This window comes from Betta splendens, chromosome 4, assembly GCF_900634795.4.
Source record: "Betta splendens chromosome 4, fBetSpl5.4, whole genome shotgun sequence".
Lineage (NCBI taxonomy): Eukaryota > Metazoa > Chordata > Actinopteri > Anabantiformes > Osphronemidae > Betta > Betta splendens.
In genome coordinates, this window is record NC_040884.2 from 9,225,275 (window position 1) to 9,251,177 (window position 25,903).

The 25,903-nt window shown below is 40.4% G+C and overlaps 2 protein-coding genes across 3 annotated transcripts; one reads left to right on the top strand and one right to left on the bottom strand.

The window, feature by feature from the left end:
* The first annotated feature begins 247 nt into the window (after positions 1-247).
* Positions 248-25,742, top strand: psmd1 (proteasome 26S subunit, non-ATPase 1). Its single transcript, XM_029147498.3, has 25 exons — positions 248-447; positions 1,109-1,152; positions 1,354-1,427; positions 1,639-1,808; positions 1,943-2,151; positions 2,501-2,644; positions 2,855-3,081; positions 3,407-3,467; positions 3,550-3,678; positions 3,794-3,882; positions 3,973-4,051; positions 4,142-4,315; positions 4,466-4,577; positions 4,685-4,881; positions 5,232-5,327; positions 5,688-5,752; positions 14,356-14,470; positions 16,534-16,650; positions 17,274-17,376; positions 19,723-19,892; positions 20,636-20,728; positions 21,087-21,173; positions 22,644-22,808; positions 24,069-24,233; positions 25,546-25,742. The coding sequence occupies exons 1-24, from the start codon at positions 432-434 to the stop codon at positions 24,213-24,215; spliced, it is 2,883 nt and encodes a 960-aa protein (XP_029003331.1). The 5' UTR covers positions 248-431; the 3' UTR covers positions 24,216-24,233; positions 25,546-25,742.
* Positions 5,759-12,245, bottom strand: htr2b (5-hydroxytryptamine (serotonin) receptor 2B, G protein-coupled). 2 transcript variants are annotated; one of them, XM_055507797.1, is made up of 5 exons: positions 11,835-12,245; positions 11,097-11,446; positions 10,899-11,015; positions 8,364-8,564; positions 5,759-7,960 (listed from the first exon to the last, which is right to left on the bottom strand). In XM_055507797.1, exons 2-5 carry the CDS (start codon positions 11,254-11,256, stop codon positions 7,020-7,022), a joined length of 1,419 nt encoding a protein of 472 aa, XP_055363772.1. In that variant the 5' UTR covers positions 11,257-11,446; positions 11,835-12,245; the 3' UTR covers positions 5,759-7,019. The 2 variants fall into 2 exon arrangements, with proteins under 2 accessions (XP_055363772.1, XP_029003332.1); XM_029147499.2 differs by having other exon boundaries at positions 10,899-11,446.
* Positions 25,743-25,903: the final 161 nt, after the last annotated feature.

A 25,903-nucleotide genomic window follows, 5' to 3' on the forward strand; every position in this document is an offset into this window, starting at 1 on the left:
TTAAAACGGCAAGGTAAGGACAGCTTCAAGACGGGACGCCTTGAAGGGGCCGGTACATAAATCGAACACATTTAAACATACATAATAAACATAACTATTTTAACACGTAACAAGGGCATCAGGGATACATATTTTCGACATTACTTTGCAAACAGATGCTAGTGTAGTAGACGAAGATATCAGATAATGAACTTTTTATACTATAAAACATTTGTAGTCAGGCACAGTTAAAGCCAGCCCCCTCGGAGGTCCTTCGCAAGGGACTTGCGGGATTGTACTGGACTTAACGAAATTAGCAGCGGCTGTTTTGGGTTTCGCTGTAGTTTCTGATATTGCAAATCTTTTAGCTTCTTCATTTCGTCTGTAAAAACACGCGGCATTCCGCTGTTGTAGCAGGACCGTGGGGCTTAGGAGGGAATAAAGAGCCAGTCATGATTACATCTGCCGGTAAGTCCCAGAAATTGCTTCTATTTTGCTAGCTGTACCTTTAGATAGCTGCCATTGATTTAGCTGAGTCACATAGCTAGCATAGCCGTTAACAGTCAGTCGTTAAATGTATTAGAAAATTAAACCTTAGTCGACGCTTTTATTTTTATTGCTTTCAGAATATAGTAGTTCATAGTAAATTATAGTTACATTGTCACTAGCAGTATGTGAACTTATATAAAATCATTTTACTAAATGACATCAGTGGCTCATAAACTTATTACATTTTCTCAAGAAATATTCTTTTGGTACCTTCTGTGATTGTTGTTCATTGTAGTTTTGCGCTATAGGATTTGCTCAGTTGTGTGTTATAGTGTTGGCATCTGTTTTTGTAGCTGTGTTTTTTTTTAACTTGATATAGCAGCTTTCGTAGATTTTATATTTTATTACATTTGTATATATATATGTATATGTATATCTATGTCCATTGTAATGTACTAAATAAAATGTTAAAAGTAATATATTATAAATATTATACTGTATTTGAAGAGGTACACTTCATTTTGTATTTTTTTGAAACCTTTTAAATTTAAAACCAGTCCTTTTTAGATGGAAAAATAATCCCAATCAATCAATTGATATTTAAAATTAACATTCTGTTCTTGTTTGTTTGTTTTTTTAGCTGGAATAATTTCACTCCTCGATGAGGAGGAGCCACAGCTCAAGGTAATAAGCACAACATAGTTAAGGCACCCAGGGTTAAGACACATAATCTTCTTGTTATTTAACCTCACCAAATGTAGCTTTTCCACTGACCTTATAGATTTAACATGGTACAGACAATGACATTTTTCATTAAATTGAATTGAACACTAAGCAATGATTAGGCTCCAATAGTATTATATGAAATGTTTGTTGTCTTTACAGGAGTTTGCTCTGCACAAGCTAGATTCCATTGTGAACGACTTCTGGGCTGAGATTTCAGGATCAGTAGATAAAATGTAAGTACTATTGATTCCAGTTTCCAAACTCTTGCGGACGTATGAATATTAAACAAGGCAACATTGGCTCAAAGTGTCTCTATTTATACGTGTGCAGAGAGGCAGTCACTAACTGAAATTGTACATTGCTCTGTTAACTAAATAGCCTGCCTTTTATAAAAAAATATAATATGCTGTACAGGTTTTTAGTCTCATACCAATTTGTTAACAGTGAGGTCTTATATGAGGATGAGACCTTTCGGAGCAGAGCGTTTGCTGCACTGGTGGCCTCTAAGGTTTTCTACCACCTCGGAGCCTTTGAGGAATCTCTGAACTATGCTCTTGGTGCTGGAGAGCTCTTCAATGTCACAGACGACTCAGAATATGTAGAGACCATCATTGGTAAGTGATTAAAAAACAACTAACTGCCTAGTTATTTAGCTGTCCTTATCTTTGGATTGAGCTGGAAGTCGTTTTTTGTTTTTTTTTGTCAGTAAAATTCGTTTTTAATGTGTGTTTGTCTGCCTGTTATCCAGCCAAATGCATCGACCACTACACCAAGCTTCGGGTGGAGAATGCTGAGTTGCCAGAAGATGAGGAGAAGAAAGACATTGATCCACGCCTGGAAGGCATTGTCAACAAGATGTTCTTGCGTTGCCTTGATGATCATAAGTACAAGCAAGCTATTGGAATTGCCCTGGAGACTAGACGTCTTGACATGTTTGAGAAAACCATCTTGGAATCGGTGAGCAGCTGACTATTTCATGAATAAGTTGCATTAATTTGGTATATTTACTGTTATGTTGGCTTGTCAGCACCTGCTATGACATTCATTTACAAATCAGGGTGGTCTGGGATAATTGTATTTTCCTGACTGACTTTCAACAATCACAACCATGATCAACACGTTTTGACACTGGATGCATTACATGGTAATACAATGATACAAGAATTTCAACTTGTCAAGATTGTAACAGTAATAATTCCTTTTATTAATTTTCACGTGAAGAGATGGGGGCTGATTTTGATAACTACTGTGCAGAATCATTTGTCATGAAACATGCTGATAACGTGTCATTTATTCTCCTATACAGAATGATGTAAGTGGCCTCCTTGCTTACAGCCTGAAGGTATGCATGTCGCTGATGCAGAACAAGAAATTCCGTAATGAAGTGTTGCGGGTGCTGGTCAAGCTCTACATGAATCTGGAAAAGCCGGATTTCATTAACGTTTGTCAGGTAAATGACAAATCTTCAAACAAATTTAATTATTACTATTGGGATGTTTTGAAGTTATACTTTCTTGTACTATTTTTTTGTAGAACCAACATACTATATCCTATAAATTTTTATTTTTATCAGCAAGAGCAATATTGGAAGCTTGTCATATTTTGTATGGATACTACATTAAGTTTGCAATCTTATTTTTGTTCCACTCCTCTCTACTAGTGTCTAATATTCTTAGATGACCCACAAGCTGTGAGTGACATCCTAGAAAAGCTTGTAAAGGAGGACAACCTCCTGATGGCGTATCAGATCTGCTTTGACTTGTATGAGAGTGCCAGCCAGCAGTTCCTATCTTCTGTCATCCAAAACCTGCGAACAGTAGGAACACCCATTCCTGCAGTCCCTGGCTCTACAAATACAGGAACTGTACCCACATCCGACAAAGACAGGTTTGCAGGGGGGAGATAAAGGGTGCTCTAATGTATAAACTAAAGCACTGTCAAAGTTTTGTTTGCAAAGGATTAGGGCTTTCCGCTTATTTTGTTTTATGTCACAGTCTACAAACCTACATGGTGTTGCACATTGTTGCCAGTAACTATTAGGAAAAGGCAAAAAATAGTAAATGTAGCCACTTCAAGCATGGCAGGAAACAAATATTTAAGTAATAGTATTTTCAAAAACATGCACAATATTATTTACTGGAAAAAAAGGAACATTTCTTTTTTTGACGAATTTGTTTTCTTGTTGTTTTTTTTGTTTTTTTTTGCATTACAGTGAAGCAATGGAGACAGATGACAAGGCTGGGAGCTCTCCTGCCGGAAAACCAACTGAAGCTGTAAGTTGTGTGTAATATTTGTCTGCAGCTTTCATTCAGTAGGCAAATAATCATTGCTTCATAACGTTTCTATTTTTTACAGAAAGAGGAGCCCAAAGACCAGAATGCCAAGATGATCAAAATCTTAAGCGGGGAAATGGCCATTGAGCTGCACCTGCAGTTCCTAATTCGAAATAACAATACAGATCTAATGATTCTGAAAAACACCAAGGTAATATTTGCTAGCAACAGTGAGAACTTAAGTGTCTTAGAGGAAAGTGTAGTTTGTGTAAAATCACTGCACATGACTGCTGCCTCCTAAAGATGTTTTTGTTCTGTCACTTCAGGATGCAGTCCGAAATTCAGTGTGCCACACAGCTACAGTAATAGCAAACTCATTCATGCACACAGGAACAACAAGTGATCAGTTCCTCAGGTAACCATTCTGTCAGACCCAGAAACACATTTCTATCTGTTTGCCCAAATAGACTGAGAAACTCAAGTACCATTTTGTTTTTCTTTGTAGAGAAAACTTAGAATGGCTTGCAAGAGCCACCAACTGGGCAAAGTTCACAGCCACAGCAAGCCTTGGTGTCATCCACAAGGTAAATGTCTGACACTATGATGAGAAGTTGAAACAAGTTATACAGAAGAAGAATGAATTGTATTTTATAATACTTTTCTTTGATTTTCAGGGTCATGAGAAAGAGGCTCTGCAGTTAATGGCCACCTACTTGCCAAAAGATACCTCCCCTGGCTCAGCATACCAGGAGGGAGGTGGTCTGTATGCTTTGGGGCTAATTCATGCCAACCATGGTGGGGACATCATTGACTACCTGCTCAGTCAACTCAAGAATGCCGGCAACGATGCAAGTTCTTATTTGTCTTAGATTTAATTTTAAATCTGGTTTACTGTAAAATACAGACTTTTTTTTCTCAAAATGATGAAACCACAGTGAAAGTTGGAAACTATATGTTTCAATTGTTTGTCTTTCATGATGTATTTTCTTCTGTTACAGATTGTCCGTCATGGTGGAGCCCTTGGCCTAGGTTTGGCTGCATTAGGAACAGCCAGACAAGATGTTTATGATCTACTAAAGTCCAATCTTTACCAGGATGATGCCGTCACTGGTGCGTGGTCTAATAGTCACCATTACTTTTCTTATTAAATCAACATTTTATCCACAATACTATATGTGCTTATGGCCTTATTCGGACAATATTTTGTAATTTTTCAGGTGAAGCAGCAGGCCTGGCTCTGGGCTTAGTAATGCTGGGCTCTAAGTCAGCTCAGGCCATTGAGGACATGGTAGGATACGCTCAAGAGACGCAGCATGAGAAGATCTTGCGTGGTCTGGCCGTGGGAATAGCCCTTGTCATGTATGGACGCATGGAGGAGGCTGATGCTCTTATTGAAAGCCTCTGCAGAGACAAGGTAAGGCTGAAAGTCACTCACCCTCAGTTGTCATCAGTCATCCCAAGACTACAATAAATTGTCATATTGTCTTGACCCTGATTTTACTCTTGTCTGCCACAGACCATCTTGTCAAGTGAAGATTATGTAGATTAGTGAGTGTAGGTCTAGGTGAAGAGGCTTTAGTAAACCCTAAAAGTAGCTGAATGGCAATATGTTGTTCTCATGTTTATTGTATGCAGTATATAAGCAGTTTGTGTATTCCTTGTCACTTGTTGGACTCCTGCCAAGTCTCCCTTCCGTAAAAGCTAGGTTTGGGAAATGATGATGACACTGACTAAAACCTCTGCTGCTTTCTCTATCTGTTGTAGGACCCCATCCTGAGGCGCTCTGGTATGTACACTGTGGGAATGGCCTACTGTGGCTCTGGAAACAACAAGGCCATCCGACGTCTGCTGCATGTTGCAGTGAGTGTTTGCACACAGTTTAGGCAAGAAAGATTCACCACAGAGCTGAAGTATTGTTGCTGGAGTGATAATTACCATAGTAATACTTAGTTCAATACTGTGATTTACATTTATTTAGTTTAGCTTGTAAAGTTTATGTAGGTTTCACTTGAAACACTTGATTTTTATTTACAAATTCATACTTTTACATTTAACAGAACAGAAAGGTTTGAGCAGTTCAACATGATGTCCTGTAGATGGCACTTTGTACAAGCTAGAGATATTAGACAGTATCACTTTGAGCAGGTGCCTCGTTGTCAGTTGTTAGGGTTAGTTGTAAGATTTGACAAGTTTGTTATTTGACTACTTTTCTTTTCTAAGGTGAGTGACGTGAATGATGATGTCAGAAGGGCTGCTGTTGAATCCATTGGCTTCATTTTGTTCAGGTAAGCTTGCCGCTGATTTGCCTGAAAATTGTATACATTAATTTTCACATGCTGCAGAGACTACATATTGCTCGTTGCCTTTTTTTTCTAAGATAAGCCAACTTGGATACATTGAGTACACATTGCATTACCTTCCTAATATTCATGGAGGACTTCACCTCTGTCATGGGAAGCGGGGCGTTCTTGCCATTGTCACTCACACATTTTCTTTTCTGGCTGTTTATAGGGATTCAGCCATCGCAGACAAGAGCGGTGTTAAACAGGGAAGCTAGCCAATGCACAAATATCTTGGTGTACATTTTTAAGCCCAAAAAAGGCTGTGTGATATTTAGTGTGATCAATTGGCCGCTAAATAAACTCTGTGTAAATCTTCTGTGTTTGGAAAGACTTCTGAACCAGAGCAATTTAGTTGGCCTCCTCTACGGTCCCACCCTAATGGCTCAAGGATCCCTGCCTCCTCTTTCCCAAAATGCACACTTGCACAAAAGCAAAACTCCTCCAAGTCTAATTGTTAAATACGGGTATATTAAATTCATACTAAATCATACACTTGTTTGTTAACAATAAGACAGACCGTCAGACAAGAGGAGTGTTATAAATAGGTTGAAACTTGCTTACCGTTTAAACCATCCAAATCAAACTTGGTCTGCGCTTAGTCTCAATAATCTGCTGTAGTTGCCTTTTCTGATAACCTCATGTTGTATAACATGTACGTATACACACCAATAGTAAAATAGAAGTGGCACTTTTCTTTTGTTCAGAAACAAAAAAGACTGTATAGAACATTTAAGTGTCCATTTATTCTTAATTTAGTTTTTGCTGTATGCAGTTTTTTTTCATTTCGGAAAGCATTTTGTGTCAAAAGAGCATTTCCCAAAGATCCAGCAAATACATTTAAACAGTGCAATAGTTTTGAAGCATCTGGTACAGAGAAATTTGAAAGACCGTACTGGTCATCCCTAAAACAAAAAATAAGAAAGTTGAAGTGTGTGTGATCTTTAGATTTTTTTGATTTTTGTTCTTCACCAGTACTGGTTGAAAACCTCCACTCTTTTTTTTTTTAATAATCCTAGTGTGTATGTATTGTTGCTTGTAAAAATTCACATTATAATGGTTGTGTTAACCCACTAAGTAACATTTTGACAACACAGTGAAAGAATTTGACTTGTTATGTAGTAGCAGCATTAGGCAATTTTGGGGGAGTTACAATTTTGACCAAATATGTCAGGTGCTTAATTTTTACCTGTATTAATGGTGCTTAGTAGCTCTATAAGCATGTAATATGTTCCTCCTGCTTACCATCTTCATTTTCGCTCAGTAACTTTGTGTCTAATATGACGCCACTAGATAAGTGTACAGGTCCTTGCCGGCACCTTATTGGACTTTGGTAGCTCACTGATCCAATACCGTTCTTCATTCCTCGTCTCATGAACAGTTTAGAGTTTTCTGTCATTGAAGACCTAAATGAAATGCGTGCAAGTGTCCGGTCTGCATTTGAGGCCCATGGCTGCCTTCCTGGCTCATTACTAGCACTTTTGTAATTACAGGTGATGTAACGTGTAAATGCCTGTCTGAACGTTTTGTTGAAAAGGGTGTAAACCAGTGGGTTGATGCCAGATGACACATAACCCACCCAAACAAAGATCTCCATAAGGCGCGTGATTACATTAACGTCACAACTGGTACATAACACAGAGGTGATATTAGTGATGAAGAAAGGGCACCACATGACTACAAACAGCAGGAAGACAATGCCTAGTACCTTTGAGGCACGTTGCTCATTGCTTAGAGTCTGCATTGACTTCTTGCCCATTGTTGACATTCTACGAAAAGTCATTTGATCTATAGGAGAGTTTGAGTCTGTGATTGTTTTTTCTTGCGTCCTGAGGCCTCTGCTGTCCTCCATGTTCAGTTGCTCACTTAGAGGGGTGGTTGCAACCTGTTCCCTCTGAAAAACAGTTGGGTAGGTAAAGCGCTGAGTCACCTTTGACTTAAGCAAATAAACCTTTTTACGTAGAACTTGAACAGTAAGTAGATAAATGACCATCATGATAGTCAAAGGGATGAAGAATGCTGCCAAGGAGCCAAACATTATAAAGTCCCGAAAGGTGTCTGTCTTCAGCAGGCATGTGTGGTTACTGTTGAAGGTTATGTTGTTAGGAAGATGGTAGTTCTTAAGCCCCTTGATTGGAATTGGGATAGCTATACCTGTGGGCCAAATGACAAACCATTAAAAGCAGAACCCAAAAAAGTGAAGTGCAATTAAACTACAAACCTATGAAATTACAAGTTTCAAAATGTTGAAGATGCTAATGGGTAAAGGAGAGAAAGGTCCAAACAACTGAAAAAAGTTGATAATACTTTTAAAAAGGTTAATGAAACTACCCATAACTAGAAAAGTGCATTAATTCAAAAGACACTTATCAGGCTATTAAAACAATGATTGAACAATGTTTACTGTTTTGAGCAAATTTAGTCAGGTTTAACACCATCAATATTCTAAATTTATATATAAACCATCATGTTTCATTCCAGGAATTTAGAGGAAAAAAAATGAGATTTCATCTTGATCTGACAATACTGTCTCGGGCAATATTGAAATTATACTCACCGATAGATATGAGCCATACTAGTGCAATTTTCACCATTGCTTTAGCTCTGGATTTGTACTGGCTGTGTTGAATCGGTTTCTTGATGGCAACATATCGATCCAGTGAAATTGCACATAGGTGCATGATGGATGCGGTAGAAAAGAGCACATCAAGGAAGAGCCAAATAGGGCAGAGGAATTCTGGAAGAGGCCAGCGAGAATCTAAAGAGAAAATGAAAAGGGAATTAATCCTTCTGTGTGTGTGTGTGTCTGTGTGTGTGTCTGTGTCTGTGTCTGTGTCTGTTTGTGTTCTGAAGATTGTTTGGGCTTCACTTATCTGAGGAAGTACCTCTACACTCAGTAGTTCCTATAATGTATTGATTTGGAGCATCGGTGCATTTTAATTCCAAACCCCTTTTTCCACTTCAACTTGTGGGACTGTGATTGTGGGGGAATAGAAGCAGCACTCATGCAAAAGATTGGTGTTTGTTTATGTCAGTGAGGACTGACTTTACTGGAATAGGGAGGGTTCCCTGGCTGTTTATGGAGTTAAAAGCTCTTTATGTAGATGTGCTGGAGTCCATGCTCTACAGTAGTGTTTATTTTCAGTTCTTGGAATAAAATTGGCAAGTAATCGTTCTGGCTTCTGTTCTGTCCCGCATTAACATTGCAAAAGCCTGTTGGAATAATTCCTTTGCATAATTAGTTTTTGTTAAGCCATGCTTTCCCTTTTGTGACTTTGTAAGTTATGAGCCATAGTTTTGATTAAGTTTCATCTGGAGGGATTTTTAATTGCTCACTATGTCAACATAGACGGTGTCTGCCTTTTTAATGGGTAGTGCTGTAATTATCCATATCAATATTTCTTGTTGCAGATAAGAACTAACACAACATTAGGCTTTTTTTTACTGATGTGTATATGTATACCCTGTAGTATGGGAAGATTTTCTATTTAGAACAAACTAAGTTTTACAATGCTGATGCCTGTGTAATATGTAATAGAAGTCCAGTTAAAAAAAGTAGTGAATCTGCTGCTCAACTACCCCAGAGATATGTATATTATGTGATATTCTGATATATTTGAAATCAAACAAAAGTCATACTATATTCTAGTATAGCTAATCAAAAGATGAACACAGGGTTAAATGATTTCTTGCTTAGCGTTACACTTCAGGAAGACTCACTAAACCAGATTAGTGAAATTGATTATTGTCATCATAACTATACATTACACTGCTTACACTAGCTCTGGCTGTTCAATGTGCTGCTTGTGCGCCTTGAATTCATCTGCCCAGCAGATGTTGATCACTACCAGCTGTGCTTATTGTAAAAGGGTCACATTCTTGCATTGTCTGGGTTTGATAACCACATGCTGTTTAACTTTGTATATTCAGATGAATATTGACTTTTTGGCCTTCAGTTTGTCTTTACTATTATAATTACTATGTATGGTACGTCTTGTGCTGTGTTTCCCACCAGAAGCTAATCTTGAGTTTGACTGTTGACTTGCTCAGGCCTTTTACAGCCCTGTTATGTTAATGTTAATGTTAATGTCCCGATGTCATCATCTTTCTCACGGTGACTCCAGACAAATTGATCATTAAGACTATTATAAATTTGGGAAGTTAAATGTTAAATTTAACACCTTTTTTAAACAAACTCACTTTCAAACCTCTCTCTACCAGGTTGCTAACTTTTGTGTAATTAGTTGAGTTCTTGGACGTAATGTCTTTAGAAGATCTCTCTCTCTCTCTCTCTCTGCTACACGCTTATGTGATGTTTGCAGGACATGATTATAGCATTGTTCATTGTCCTCAAATTGAATTATTGGAGAAATAAATGCTTCACTGTGGCTTTATGTTTTGTAGTGGTGTTCATACATAAACAGTTGTAACCTAAATCAAGTTCTATTTAGCTGTATTTACACACAACTGTCCCTGGAATTGATCACTATTTGTGTGTTTCTTTTTATGTTGGATATATACACCCAGACCAGCAACATGGCCCAAGCTGAGCAAATGCTAACATAACACTGCCAGAGGAAGTACCATGTTTATTGTCCACTATCTCTTGTTATGTTCATCTCTAATAATTTGTTTACCAACGGCCGTGATTCTATCTGATCTTGCTCACTAACTATTTTTATCCTTCTTTGCTTCCCCTAAGGATGCTGCCTTGTTTTGCTTGGTAGATGAACACAGCTAATAAGGTTCAAAAACTGCTGATTGTTTAATGGCTTGACTATCTTGGTTAAATATCTGCACTTGGTTATGTCCACATCCTGTGGACAAGTGCTCTCGTTTACACTCAGTTTAAAGCCTAGTTTATTGTGCAAATTGCTGCTAACATTTGTTTATATTGGTTGTCTGGGTTATAGATACTGTTGTTTTAGGCCAGGGCAGCATGCAGGGGCTAAAACAGTTTAAACATAGTAATGCATCATGGCTTTTTTAATTATTGAGGTTTAGAAGTAGAGCGAAGAGGGGTTCTGTCGTTTACAGAGTATTTGTGATTGCACACAATCGTTTTAAAGATACAACCGGGTGTCACACTTACTGTAAAGTACAGTGACAAGGGCAATGGGCATCACCAGGAGTCCCACCAGTAGATCAGCCACAGCAAGCGACATCAGAAAATAGTTGGTGGCATTTTGCAGCTTTTTCTCAAGTGACACTGCAAGAATGACAAGGATGTTTCCTCCGATAGTGGGGATGATCACTATGACAATAAGCAGGGCAGCCCATTTCAGCTCACCAAGAGAGTCTTCTGCCCAAGAGCTGTTTGTCTCGAGTCGAGCAACGCCTGTCCACGACATGGTGCTGCAGAGGTGGCTTTGGGCCTGAGTGTGGGTCGGGGCTCTGATCCTTGTGGTGTTGGACATTCGGTCAGCATGGTCACTGGGTCCCACAGGCATGGGCAGAGGGCAGGGCAGCTCGGGTGGACAGGGCGCTTCACTACTTGCAGGCAAACAATATTTGTAAGGGATCCACTGAAATCCAGTCCAACACTATAAACTCCGATACTGGTAATAATCCAAACGTTGTCAGTATTTCCACAATGAGAGTGTAGCAGACAGATCACTTTCTTGTCACCCGCTGCATCTCCTTTAAAGAACAGCATGTTGGTTACTGAACAGTGATGTGTGTGTGTGTGTGTGTGTGTGTGTGTGTGTGTGTGTGTGTGTGTGTGTGTGTGTGTGTGTGTGTGTGTGTGTGTGTGTGTGTGTGTGTGTGTGTGTGTGTGTGTGTGTGTGTGTGTGTGTGTGTGTGTGTGTGTGTGTTCCACAGTTTCATTGTAACAAATGAAGAGGGTCTTTTTCTAGGTGGTGCGCTGTGTATATTTTTCACACTACAGTAGAAATATTCTATGTTTAAACATGTAGAGAACGATGCCTTAATACCTCATGTCTTATACATTTCTACAGTTGAACACACGGCATACTAGCAAATGGAAAAAATGAAACAAATATCAGTTAGCTGACATGATTCTTACCTGCTCCTGAAGTCAGTGCTGATCTTGAACTCAAAATGTTTTTCCATACCCCTGTATCATAACAGTGCAGCTCATCAGTACCTTTCAGACCTTTTTGCACATATTTTAGCACCTCCTTTCTTTCTTTTATATTTCCACCCTCCCCATAAACGTGACAAAGAATGTCTCCCGTCAGCAGCAGCAGCAGCAACAACTAAATCTGTCGGTCGGGATCAGTCCGTGATGTGGAGTTTGTTTTGCTTCCACATGTTGGAAGAACCTCCAGTCTTGCTTCGCATCACCTACCGCGATCACGGCTCTAAAACTTTCAGATGTTGTGGCTCCTCCGACTCTCTCCCACTCCCCATTCTCTGCCTCCTGTTCACAGTCCATAATCAGCTCACACTCCCTCGCGTCTTGTTCACTCCCCCACCCCCCCTCCTTTTTTTTTTTTTTTTTTTTTAACCAGTGACTCAGTCTGTACAAAACAGAGACGAATGTCTCCTTGATGGCAACAGGCCAGCGGTTCTGGGAGGTAATTTCCTCCAACACAGCCGTCCCACTGTTTATATTTGTCACCCTTAGTTCACTCCTATTTGAAGCAAGCAGTGGTGTATGGGGAGAAGCCTTTTGGGTATTTGTGAGATGCTCAGAAAGTCAACTTGTAGACTTCACATTTTGATGCTGAGAAAGTCATTTAAATACAATTAATTTTCTCTTTTAGTTAGCTAACTGTTTTTCCAGTAATCTCCAGGCCTTAACAAGTCAAAATGTTTTTGACTGTGAACTCAATGTTTTTGGAAAACATGATACAAGACAGAAATAAACGATGACTATAGTTTGCTGTCAGCAGATGATAATTGCTCTCTCAAAAATTAGAACTGCAGCCAATAATCCCTGCTGGGATTTACCCTGATTTATGAAGATATGATAATGATTTAGGTAAAAATGCTTTTAATTCATTTAAAATGCAAATAATATGTGCCATACCCTGGTATGGTTATCTATTATTATTATTATTATTATTATTATTATTATTATTGTTATTTAGAAATTGATGTACATAAGCCTTTACCAAAATGTAGTTTATCATTTAACTAGTGTACTGTCTTATGTCCCTTTATCCTTCTCTGATCACATATGTGGTTGTTTGCAGCTCTGCCCTTTCATTTATCCTTTGTGTTAAGCAACGGCACAGGGCTTCTTGGACTGTCTAATATTCACATTGACCAGGACCTTTTCAGGATTTAAATTGGTGTCTAGTTGTAACAGGCGGGATATAATCTAATCAGATCTACTCTCTTACAGTGCGAGTGCATTAATAACTGCCAAGGTCTGCTAAATGCAGTAATAAGTGAGTCTGGGCTGCTGAATCGTTTGTCTTCTGATCAAAGTGGATTAGGAAATAATGCATTTTGTTATATCCCAGGTTACCTCAATGTACCGGGTAGTACTTTAAAACTGCTGCTTAGTTTGACTTTGTCTCTTGAATTGATTGCCTTCAAATGCAGACATTGTTGGTTCAACATAGTTCTTTCCTCTTGATTGTAAAACCATTGCAGTTTTCTCAACTGGTGTCTCAGGTTGCTGTAGTCTCTACTGAATTGTAAACATTATAAACTTGGTCTAGTGTCTATTTATTTTAAAGATAACCTTCCTCTCATCTCATGCCCTTGTTCATACTTTTCTAATTCCTGCAATGAATGCACTGTAAGCACTTCTTTTGTTGGGAACTTTAGTCTGACAACTCTGAACACACTACAATGTAGAGGAAGCAATTATCTTCCTTTTCCATTTTGGCACTATGTATTGTTTTAGTCAGGTTCCTTACAGGACTTAAATAAGGACTTTCGTTGTTTAATAATGTGTGTTTAAATCCGATCAAATCTTCTGTGTGAAATTCAGAGACCCTGTGATCCTAATCAGTCGAACTGTCAGGCTCAGAGAGTGCTTGTGTAATCAGCAACAGATTACTTCAGCCATGTCTTTTTAACCTGTGCTGTCCTGAGCTTTCACATTAAGCATCTCTGGGGAATTGACGCAAGGCAACCCAGTTATGTTACTATAAAAGTTAAGGTTCATCTTGACATGATTCATGGTGCTTCTCTATGTTGGAAGTTGGAATGTTGAAGTGTTCAGAGATATAAATCAATGTCCTATATTTTAAACCCTTGCTGTTTCACTCAGGTCTTTCTTTCTCTTTAGCTATTATCTCTGCACCTTGTCTAGCTATCATATAATTGCTCTTTGTCATTAAGGAGATATGGATGAATGGCACTCAAATGTCTTAATGGCCATTTTTCTTGGCCCTTTGTACCATGTTTCTACAAATTTTAGCCTTTGCACAGTCAGTTTAAACAAGCTTTTCTAATTGTTGTCAAACCTGGATAACTATAATTGTAATTATTGCAAGTAGTCATTTGTTTTTTATTTTCTCTTGGTCTTAGAGGAGGGACAGCTTCAGAATAAAACTATTTTAATATTTGTGTTGAAACATGCTTTTAATGTATCTGCAAACAACACTTTTTTTTTCCCCCACTAGAACTCCAGAGCAATGTCCCAGCGTGGTGTCTCTCTTGTCAGAGAGCTATAACCCTCATGTTCGATGTGGGGCCGCCATGGCACTGGGCATCTGCTGTGCTGGAACAGGAAACAAGGTGAGAAATTACTCCTTTTAATATGCTATAGTTTCCATAAATAAATGGCACAAAAGGACTCTGTGATAGAGTCATGGAGCGATTTACTGGTAAAATGGGTTTTATTGAAGTTATGCTATATGTCTACGTTCCCAAGAGTCCAGAAAAATAGTAAAGAAAGGAAAAATCTTAGTTGACATAGAGTTATGTAAAGATCGAGACAGAGACATGTTTCGCTTGTCCAAATCTAGATTGCATAAGACTTTGAGCACATTAGGGCGTTAGTAAGCGCAATAATGTTGGAGTAAAGGAAGGGGGCCACCTATTTAGAGAGAGCCATCATTTATACATCTTGTAATATTTATACTAGCCTAGACTTTTGCATGCGAAGGTAGTGATTAACCCCAGGTTAAGGCACAAGAACCATTTCAGTGGTTCAGTACATGACTGTATGACACTGTTTTATAATTATGTATGAAAATGGAAATAATGTCTTGGTAAAGTATCTGTTTATTTAAGCACCCTCTAGCCAATTTTTAGTAGCACTGAATTGGAACGTGAATTCTTAACTTGTGCTGTGACACAACTCTATAGAGAACAGTCGACAACTGTAACTGGATTAGTAGACTCCTGAGCACCTATATTATGTCTCGACCTGTTCTGCTGATTGGGCCTGACAGTAACGACGCTCAATTAAACCCCTCAGCAACCTATCAGGAAGAGGATGTGGTGAGGTAGTGTTGGCTTTACACCCCGGCCTATCCTGGTACACTGCTGCCCGCTGAGCCAAGGGCACTGATGAAATATGGTTTATTTTACCTCCACTGTCATCATCTCAGTTTGTTTCTCTTTCCCCATGGTGGAGCTCACACCTCCCTCTCAGTCCGGGGGTGTGGGTTACAGCCATTACCACTCGGCAAGAATAGCGGAAAGTAGAGGAGGTGGTCCTCGCACACGTCCTCATTTGATGAGTGATCATGGGAGGAAACTGAAGAAGGAAGGGCTTGTCGTAACTGCTGCATAGTTGTCAAGGGCAACCTCGATATCAGTGACACTAATGTCATTAATTTGCCTCGTCTGGTTGCCTTCTGTTGATAATCTTTTCCTGTATTTAGCCAAACACCAGCGCCCATGTTGCACTGATATTCTTCCTGGGGAATAGCACATTAGAAGCTACGCAGGCTGTAAAATGCATGCGATTTTCAGCTTCAGTCTGACTATTTATTCCCTCTTTGACGCGCCTGAGAGGCAGAAACAAAAACAATTTGCACTTCTCGTTTTTCACTTACAGTTGAATTCCAAAAATTTTCACGCAGTAAATATTAATCCTTTAGCCTGACAACACTTGACAAGCAAACTCATTTTGTTGGCCCACTTCTAAGCGTCGAAACATCTTCAATCATAATCTAATTCCTTTTTCTTTTTTTTTCTTTTTTTAAGACAGTTTTTTTATGTTAACTTTAAAACTTATGTTTTATGTTAATATAAAATTAAACAGTTCACACGCAGCGGTGAAATGGTCACCAATGTCAATCTATCCATCAATTTTCTTAACTGCTTACTCCCTAGTGCGGGGTCACGGGGGTGCTGGAGCCTATCCCAGCTGGCTACGGGCGAGAGGCAGGGTACACCCTGGACAGGTCGCCAGTCCATCGCAGGGCAACACATAGACAGACAACCATTCACTCACACACTCACACATACGGGCAATGGAGAGAAGCCAATCAACCTAATGCACGTCTTTGGACTGTGGGAGGAAGCCGGAGAACCCGGAGAGAACGGTCACCAATGTGATATTGCTTATTCTATTGCTATTGTTTTGTCCTGAAATGGGAAAACCTGAGTGGCTTTATTTTTTGCAATATATGCGACTTCGTTTTCTACGTGCTGGTCCTTGTATTTTCTTCAGTTGGCATACAAGAGGACCTTTTTCTGTTCCAGTCCTTTCATGATCAGTCATTTATTGCTGCTTCCATCTAAGGCAGTAGATTTTTAAAGTCCCATAAATGTTGTGGATTTTGAAAATAGTTTCAGTAATTAATTTGTGCAACATAACATTTTCTCCTGTGACCTCTTTTCCTCAGGAGGCCATCAATCTGCTGGAGCCCATGACCAATGACCCAGTCAATTATGTGAGACAAGGCGCCCTCATTGCTTCTGCCCTTATCATGATTCAACAGACCGAAGTCACCTGTCCGAAGGTATATGCAATTTTTTTAAAGAAAAATGTCATTGCTTCTTATTTGGTTTATTTGGTCCAAGCTTTATTGTATTTTAAAGACCAAAGAAATTGCTTTTAATATTAGACTAGCTCACAAAATCACAGGCTGAAGCTGACAAGCCAATATTGCCCTGGGTTTTGTCTGGGTGACATGTTGGTTCTCTGCACTCCAACAACATGCCTCGGTGGTTAAAATGAGACCACATCTTTTGTTGAGTAGAAGGTGGGGGAGGGGGGATCTGACTCAAAGCAGAGAACACCAGACCTTTAAAGACAGAATAAACTAGTCTGTCATGGAAGACTGGAGAGTGACCAATAGCTACACACACTCTCTCCCTCTCAGCACTCAGTACTTCAAAGACTGGTTTGCCAGGGAAGGTTTTTCTCATCTGTTGAGGAATCTGTAGTGCCAGCACCCCTAAGGTGATACACAATCAACAGGTGTGTGGTTAAAAATGTGCTAACATGAATATTCTGCTGCTAGTGTGCAACAGATTTGACAAACAAAACCCTAATATATCACATAATTGTTGGTGTGACACTAATGACCACAAGCCCTAAGGATTGTACAGTAACTTGTTCTCTTTCCGATCATTACTTTAGGTGAATCAGTTCCGACAGCTTTATGCCAAGGTGATAAACGACAAGCATGATGACGTTATGGCCAAATTCGGTGCCATCCTGGCCCAGGGAATCCTCGATGCAGGTTTGTCTTCAAACACATACAGATGTTTAGTTTAAATGTCTTCAGATGTGTGGGGCTCGGGTTCCCTCAGCAGGCATGGGTTTATTGTTGTCACTCAGAACAAGAGATCAAGCTGGTATGTGGTCCTGCCTGCCCCCAGACGCAAAAAAACAAGTCAACTGTTGTCTGTGATGTGGGTTTCTGCATGTGTGTGTCTTTGAGTTGCTTTATGCTGAGGCAAACACAGAGTAGCGCTCTTTGGCTGACCACCCGTGCTCTCGGTCTCTGGAACAGATCATGTTAAGGTGCATTAGCGCTTGGCGGTCCTACCTTAGCGTAGCTTGGCTCTGCTCTGAACCATATGGCCTGTTGGTCTCCCACTGGTGATTACTGTTTGTCTGATAGTCCCAGTGTTTGTGTGTCTGTGCAAGTGTTTGTGGACTCAAGCATGCAGTGTGTGTGAGGTCCTACAGAGCTGTACATTATCACAGAGCACGCCCATAGTCACATGTATACCCCAAACCTTTATTAAAGGCACGAGTAGAAACCCATTTTTTAGCACCAATAGAAAACTTTGTGCAAGGCCAAAAAGAAACCAGCTCTGTTTACACATTGGTGTTTAAATACACCGTTGGCTGTTGCTACTTACTGAGTGAAGCCTATGTCAAAAAGTCGCCCTGTTTTATTCATTGGGTGGGAATGTCTCTTTCAATGTTTAGCTTCACACGTAAAATGACTTCTTAATTGGCTCCACACCTTTTTGTATTGACAATCGGGACCTCAATCATATATCAAATCAAGCACATTAATCACAATGCAGTCACGCTGAGGAGCCAAGATGACTCTGCGTGAGAGCATCTAGACCACGTCTGACCACTCGGCTTGTTTTTCAGACTGTAGACACACTCCCAGCTCTCCTTCCCATGCTTCATGCCAAAACCCAGCTCTGAGCGAACACCCCCGTTTTCAGTCCAGCTCCAGTCTGTAACTTATGGTTTAAACACATTCCAGGCTGAAGCTCTACTGTTTAGAGCTCCTGCAGTGTGAATGTTTTTGTTTTCTGGGTTTTGTCGGGGTTTGGGGGTATTTGAGGTGTGGATGTAGTTAATTGACGGACTAAAGTGATTAGAGAGACACTTTGTGATCGCCAGCAAATGTCGGGCCCTTTTGCTTGTTGTCTCTCTCACCCGTTACATGTGAACTCCCGTTTAAACTGGCCATCCTTCGTTAATTGAAATACATCATTAATTAGGTTTAATCTGTGGTTTGTCTTTACCTAATAACCCTGTCTGTCTATTGGATTATTTTGTCAGTATAAAATATAAACGGCATGCAGACAGGTTGTTGATGTAGTCATATTAGACCTCTGAGCAATCACCGCTATCCCTGGCTTCCCTCACCAAGTCACTGGAATAAAAATTGAGCTGGCAAAAAGAGCAGTAAGGGGGAACCCGCTAGTCAAGTGCTCTCAACCTCTTCTTATGTTCTTAAGAGACTCTTCAGCACAGTCTTACGGTACAGTGAACACACCTTGTGACTCATTCTGGAGAATGTTGCGTTTGTGGAACTGTTATGGTGTCAACAGGGTATTCAGTGTCAAGATAAGGCCATGTAATCAGATCATCTGTCTCCGCACGTAAAAGCAAAACCTTAAATGATTGAACTGCTATTGTTTTGGTTGATTTAATTTTTAGCTGGAAGGGCTACTCCCAACTTTTTCAAAGGAAAGCTTCTATTTATTCAGCTCCAACTGACAGGTTTTACCAGGGTTGCCTGCTATTGTCTCTTCCTCCTCCTCCCTCTGTCTTTCCTTGTGTTGTTTCTCCTGGACAGGCCAAGGGAGGGCTGTGACTCCTTTTGTAAGGCCTTTGGGTACAGGCCAAAGCCCCACTGGCATTTGGATCATCTTATGAGTTATCTGCAAAATAAAGTTTATTTAATTATTTAATGAACATTAACCCTAAATAAATACTTTAATGTAATATAGTAAAGTATAAATGTAGCATCTCCATAAATTATTCGCCTTCTGTAAACCATAATCACAATCAATGTAGCCTGTTTTATTCATTTAAATGCAGGATGCTGTAGACAATGCTTTCCTGTACTGTACGTAACTGATGTCTCTGTCTTTTTAAATCCTCCTGAGATCAACAGCTCAATCAGGTTGAGGCCAAAAGCCAAGCATAGCAGGGTGGTGACAGCCCTGGTCTTTAATGTCATGACCTTTCATGTTACTGTAGAAATAAATAAAATGATCTTGCATTTTGTTTCATTCTATTGTCATTTCCAAACTGTGGACATGTAGCTGCTTACATACATTAAGCATCTGCCTTTTGACATTGAACGCTCTAACGTCTGCTTTCTTAGGTGGACGGAACGTGACAATTTCTCTGCAGTCCAGGACGGGTCACACTCACATGCCATCGATAGTCGGCCTGCTCGTCTTCACCCAGTTCTGGTTCTGGTTCCCCCTCTCCCACTTTCTGTCGCTGGCCTTCACACCAACAGCTATAATTGGCCTCAACAAGGACCTTAAGGTACGTAAGCACTGCATTTTAAGAGGACCAGCACAATATTTAGGTGGTGCTATTTGAATTAGCATTGGAACAACGAAGGGTTTTCCATCCCAAGAGTATTGCTAACAGGTTTTTAAATGAATAGACATTACCTTTTTATATCATAGCACCGATGATTAAATTCAAGTAGAATGCAGTCTAAGGCCGCTTCATTTAGCTGCAGAGCAGTTGGCGTTGAAAGGTCCTCTGACGGTGGCCGTTTTCTGGCTCCCTGCCACCTGCTCACTGTTGCCAAGCTATACGTGTGACATACGGTGGTCTCAAAGCCACATTAGATGGGCATTATCTCTTTATTGCTACCGCAAGTTGCAGCACATGACACAAAGGACACATGCACAAGTTGTTGCATATTGTGCATTCCCAGCTTAACAATCCTGTGCCTTGTTAAGACCCTTGTGAGTCCACAGGAGGATCGAGTGTGACAGGGCTTAACTCGGCACCTGTCTAACTCCACAGCAGATGATGCCAGGCAGGTTCTGTTTTAGACAGAGAACATTCCTGTGTGCTGTTGAGCAGCACATTTTGCTTCCAGACACTTGTTATTCAGGAGAAACTACCCAATCACTCTGCCGCCATACGACACTTAGGTGGCTGATATCAACATTGCTTTATTTCATTGTCACGTAAAATTGTATCTTACACAAATGCATGAAAAAAAAAAATATATATATATATATATAAACATCTTTCTCTTTCATGTTCAGATGCCCAAGGTCCAGTACCGCTCCAACTGTAAGCCCTCCACCTTTGCCTACCCACCAGCTCTGGAGGTTCCCAAGGAGAAAGAAAAGGAAAAGGTGAGAACTCAGGCGCCAGCACAGATCAACATGACTTGCTCTCTCTCTTCTGAAATTATTAGATGAAGAAAGTTGATCTCACTTCATATTGATTTGTGATGTGTAATGTGTGTAATTTTGAGCCCTGCCTCCAAAACTCATTTTCTTGCCCATTATGTTTATTATTTTGGCTTTTCTGTCTTACTTTTCTCAGTCACTGTATTTCAGAATCGTACATGCTATTAAAGTCCGTAATAAAAGACCAAACGGTGTTTATTTTATGGTTGACTAGTTTTGTAAATTGTTATCCATGTTTGTAGAAGGTCTGAGTGTGTATGATATTGCCTTTCACCGTTCTCTCTCTCCCTTTGCATGGCAGGTATCCACTGCTGTTCTCTCCATAACAGCCAAAGCCAAGAAGAAGGAGAAAGAAAAGAAGGAGAAGGAGGAGGAGAAGATGGAAGTGGTGAGTGAGAACACCCCAAGCTCCAAACCTTCTCCTCCCTCAGTACTAATCGTCCTATTTTATTCCCACATTTGTTTTCACTAGTCACATTTTCAAAGAATTCTGAGTGCAAGTAAGACAGTTTACATTTAAAAGTAAATCATTTTGTTTATTGTTGGAAGATTCATTTTCAAGAGTAGGGGGTTTATGTTTTATAACAGAAGGATCATTTAATTCACCTTTTAAACACCTTCGACTGTACTGGAGGTGGCTGGCCTGAATGTAAACAAATGAACTGATCTTTCCACCTATGTGTGGAAGGTTTACAGTGCTCCCAGACTGGTTGTAATGGTTGTACAATGAAATATTGCAGTTTATGTCCTGCAGTCTCTTATGTGATTTTCTTTTTAACCAGGTGTTCGTTCAGAAAATCACCAAAAGGTTCCTTTTTAAGCCCTGCAGTCAGAGCAGTTAAGATCCGTTACCAGAGATTGTTCAGTCTTAAGTGGAATATTGTGTTGTTGTGGCAGATCCTAGGCATCAGTCTCTGCATTGACAGCATACACAATCTACACACAACTTTATTTCTTGATTCATTCACCCACTGGCACTCTCTGTTGGTTCACAGTCAGTCTGACTTTCACTTGGATTTTCTTTAGGTTCAAGCAGCATGTTTGTTCCACTCCATCACGCTACATTTCAGCACTGGTGCTGATGGACAAACCTGCAAATGTCCCTGCTGCTCTTTTCTAAGGCTTTTGAATTTATTTAACTAAACTTACTGAGTCAGTTGTAAGAGAGGTATCCTGCCAAACTGGGATCATGTGGTTTATAGTGGTTCTGGTTGTCATTTTCCGTTCAGTTCCATAATATAGATCTGCCTTCAGTCTTACAATATGATCATTATTTGTCCAGATATCATCAGGATAAACTAGTAAATGAACTATTTTACCTCTCGATAGCTGCAACTTGATACTTCCTGATCTATTTTACTGTAGAAGTAGACCCATTGTTACGTTCACTGTCACTGTACGTGGCCCAACACTCCAGTTTGAAGGCTTATTTAGAGACTGGGCCAGTGGAGAAAAGATCAAAACATGTGCAGGACATGATGTAGTTGGGTCTTTTTTGTATTGCCAGCTCTCATGGCTCCTTCTTTCCTCCATTGGCTTGTTTATGGGTTTCCAATGTCTAATGGCTCAACAAATGACGAGCCATCAAGGGCAGCAGAGTAACAAGATGAAAGAAAAAGCATAATGTATTATTCAACTCCTCCATTCTGTCAAATACCGTCAAATAAACGCTGCTTATGTGCATTTTTCTGCAAGATTATGTGAATAGAATTCAGTGTATATTTTAAAAAAAGAATACAAACATAGAAAGACAAATTAAGGAAATAAACAGTGAAACCACCGAACAGTCAACAGATACCTGACACTATACTAGAGTCACTATGAAGAGCATGAAAACAAGATCCTCATTCTGTTACAGGAGGTTCAGGAAGGTGAGAAGGAGAAGGATGAGGAGAAGGAGAAGGAGAAGAAGAAAGAGGTGGAGCCAAACCTCCAGCTCCTGGAGAATCCAGCCAGAGTGATGCCCGCTCAGCTCAAAGTGCTCACCATGCCTGAAACCTGCCGCTACCAGCCCTTCAAACCGGTAACAGCTGCTCCACATGTGTGTCAGTGACTGTGTGTAAAGAAGCAGGAGACACTTTAAGAGCTCTTTGGCTTGATAGAAACATAAAACCCAGAGAGTTACCAGGGCTTTCCTTTAAACGAAGGCATCTACCATCTCCTTTCACCGTCTGCTTTTTAAGTCATTTACAAATATGTTGCTCTCGTCACTTTGGTTAGCTGCAGAATGTGTCAGTCTTCTGTGATACTTAACGATTTAATGTCTCTTCCCCTCAAAACAAATCCGTCCCGTTGGTTAATTCTGGCCTCCGTTGGGTATTTACAAGTTCAGAAACACTCCTTTCCTCTGGCCCATAAACCACATGACTGCGATCCTGCTGTAAATGTTGATAGTTTTTGCAGTAAACGGCAGGATGATGTGCAGTGACCTCACAAGCACGACCCCAGTCCAGTAAAGAGGAAGCGCTGTTTGAGCCCAGCTTGCAGGACAGGTCACAGTAATATGCTGTACAACATGTGGTCTCAGGTGCCAAAAAGGCGTCGTGCTCGTCCAGAGTTTTCTGCCGCTCTCTTCCTTTTAAGGCTTTGTTTTTACAGTCAAAGACAGGTTTAGGAAGTGAAAAGGTTTTACAGACTTAAATCTGTTCAACGTCAACAGGTTTTTATTAAAAGCCTATTATGTGGATCAGCAACGTTAATAAAAGTTTTCCTGTCTTTTTATTGAGTTCCTAATTTGAGCAAAATATTTTCCAAAGAAATTATTATTGTAAACTCTGTCTGGGATTTTTTAAGCCAAGCAAAACCACAGTTTCCACATTATCAGACTGTGTAGTTGCTGCATTACTGAAGCTTTATCAATGGTTACACTGGGAAAAGCATTCCTTCAGTTAAATACTGTTACCTACAATATCTGTTTTGGGTAGTTGTGAGCTTTTGTATCAGTTACCTGTGACACCATAGCGCATGTCTGCAGCTGTGTCAAACATGACCTGACAGGAAATAACAACCTGGTTAAACTCAGTTTTGACATTTCTTTTGATTCTGGGCGTTCCAGGTTCCTCAGTTTGAGGATTAGTGTTTGCTGTGTCACCTGCTCATAATTGTGTAGCCTGACTGTAAAGTCTGAGTCCAGCTGTTTAATAAGCATATGTTCTGTAAGACGTAAGCAAATGTGATGCAGCTAGTTCTCAGCTCTAAGTGAGCATGATTTAAATTATAAACATCAGTAAATCAGCCACCTGTGGAGTTTGACACCGCTTTCTGATTTTCCATGTGTCACCAGCTCCATACAGGAGGGATCATCATCATGAAAGATACCAGCGAAGAGGAGGAGGAGCTGGTGGAGCCTGTCTCTGCTCACGGCCCCAAAATCGAGGAGGAAGAGCAGGAACCAGAGCCCCCCGAGCCCTTCGAGTATATCGACGAGTAGAAATGTTCTTCCTGCAAAGTATGTGCACCGAATACTGCATTCAATCATAACAAAACTAGTTCTATGTTCCGTGTTTCTATTTATTAAAACAGTTTAACCTCACTGCTGCCACTTGTCTTCTAAGAAAACGCTGCTGGCTCTCACCCACTCACCCACAGCTGTCAGGCTGTTTTCATAGGAAGTACCATTAAGACATAACGCACAGTGCAGGTCTGTACTTTTGATTCCAGGCCTAACCCAGTTTTACTCGTCACTGACTGCGGTATGTAAACATCGCTGCCAGCTCACTGGCTGCCGTGTTTGCCAGTGAGCCGGACGCTCACTCACTCCTGGGTGCTTGTTGTGTTTGTCCTGGGCCATATTGGCTGCAGCCTTGCTGCCAGGCAGGAGCTGTGTGTGCGGGTGTGATGAGCGATTGCGGTGTCTGTGTCCAAATTAGGGCCACTGAGCACACTGTGTCATGTCTTTATGAGCTTCAAGGGCTGTGTGACAGACCGGACACGTGCAGCTTGTTGTCCATTTGCTTTTATGGCTTACACAGGCGTACGAGGCGTCTACCGCGACGCTCAAACACAACTGTGCCCTTGAACAAGTCAGTCCTGAGCTAGATGTGTGTTTTCCAGGCTGTGGGCCTCACGTGGATCTACCTGATAAGAGTCGGCTTTGTTTGTACAGATGGTGTCTGCATCGTCTCTGCAGGACGGTTAACAGGAAGTTTAGGAAAGGTCACTTCAGAGTCATTAACTCTAGAGAAACAGCCAAGTGCATGTAGAGCGCCAGCCTTTCAGCTCTAATGCTTTGACTAATACTGCTCCAATGTTCACAATGCAAGTCTTTTCTTAATATACAAGAGCTAAAAGTAGTGAGTATTGAATTGTGTATTATACTTGGCAAACAAAAGATACAGATTCTTTAATAGAGAGAGACTTTTACAAAAGCAATGTTCGTGTTTATAAAAATGTCTGCAGTCACTTTCAGCTTTAGTGCAAGACCAGTATTTTAACACATCAGTCCTCTCCGTCCCCCGTGGAAATAGCCCCCTAGTGTAATTAGGCCTGGAGAGTAAAAGCTCACAGAGCAAATGTCTGACAACCGCCGAATGTCAACAAAAACTGGTCATTAAAGGTAGTTAAGCCCAAAGCTAATGGTGTTGCATTACCTTTGTACAGTCACCTTGTAAAAACATGGGGATCATTATGACCATGCTTTGGTCCCCTCTCAGGGCCGACACCCATTTACCCCATTATGCTATATCAGTAAAAACATGGCAGCTTTTAAAATGAAAATGGACAAAATCACTTCTAACCAGTGTTTCTTTTTATTTTCCCAGGCATCAGAAGAAGTGAGGTCTCTGCCTGGTCCCGCGTCTCCTCTCTCCACATCCATTTTTCCACCCGCCTCCCTGTTTTGCTTCCTCTTTTACACGTTTCTTTCCTGTTCTGGCTCCTCATTTGCCCGACGGGGAATGTTTTACATTCACAGACTGTATAATTTTCTGTCCGTACAATAAAAACGATATATCTTGGAGCCTGGAGAGTGTGTGTTTATTTGAGAGGCGAGCGTTGGGGGAATCTCTCTAATCCCATACATTGGGACTGGTTTACATTTTTAGCACTCTGTCTGTCACCGCACAGCGAGTCCAGTTCTATGCGGCACCGGCGGCTGAGCAGAGTCCAGAAACGCATGTA

What these genes read in the sequence shown, in the direction of transcription:
- psmd1 (XM_029147498.3), top strand. An exon ending in CCCACATCCGACAAAGACAG is followed by an intron (nt 3,082 to 3,406) that starts GTTTGCAGGGGG and finishes TTTGCATTACAG; the next exon opens with TGAAGCAATGGAGACAGATG. An exon ending in TGATTCTGAAAAACACCAAG is followed by an intron (nt 3,679 to 3,793) that starts GTAATATTTGCT and finishes CTGTCACTTCAG; the next exon opens with GATGCAGTCCGAAATTCAGT.
- htr2b (XM_029147499.2), bottom strand. Translation starts at nt 11,256, where the DNA reads ATGCCTGTGGGACCCAGTGACCATGCTGACCGAATGTCCAACACCACA. An exon ending in CCTTGTCACTGTACTTTACA is followed by an intron (nt 8,565 to 10,898) that starts GTAAGTGTGACA and finishes TTTTCTCTTTAG; the next exon opens with ATTCTCGCTGGCCTCTTCCA. An exon ending in AGTATGGCTCATATCTATCG is followed by an intron (nt 7,961 to 8,363) that starts GTGAGTATAATT and finishes TTTGGCCCACAG; the next exon opens with GTATAGCTATCCCAATTCCA.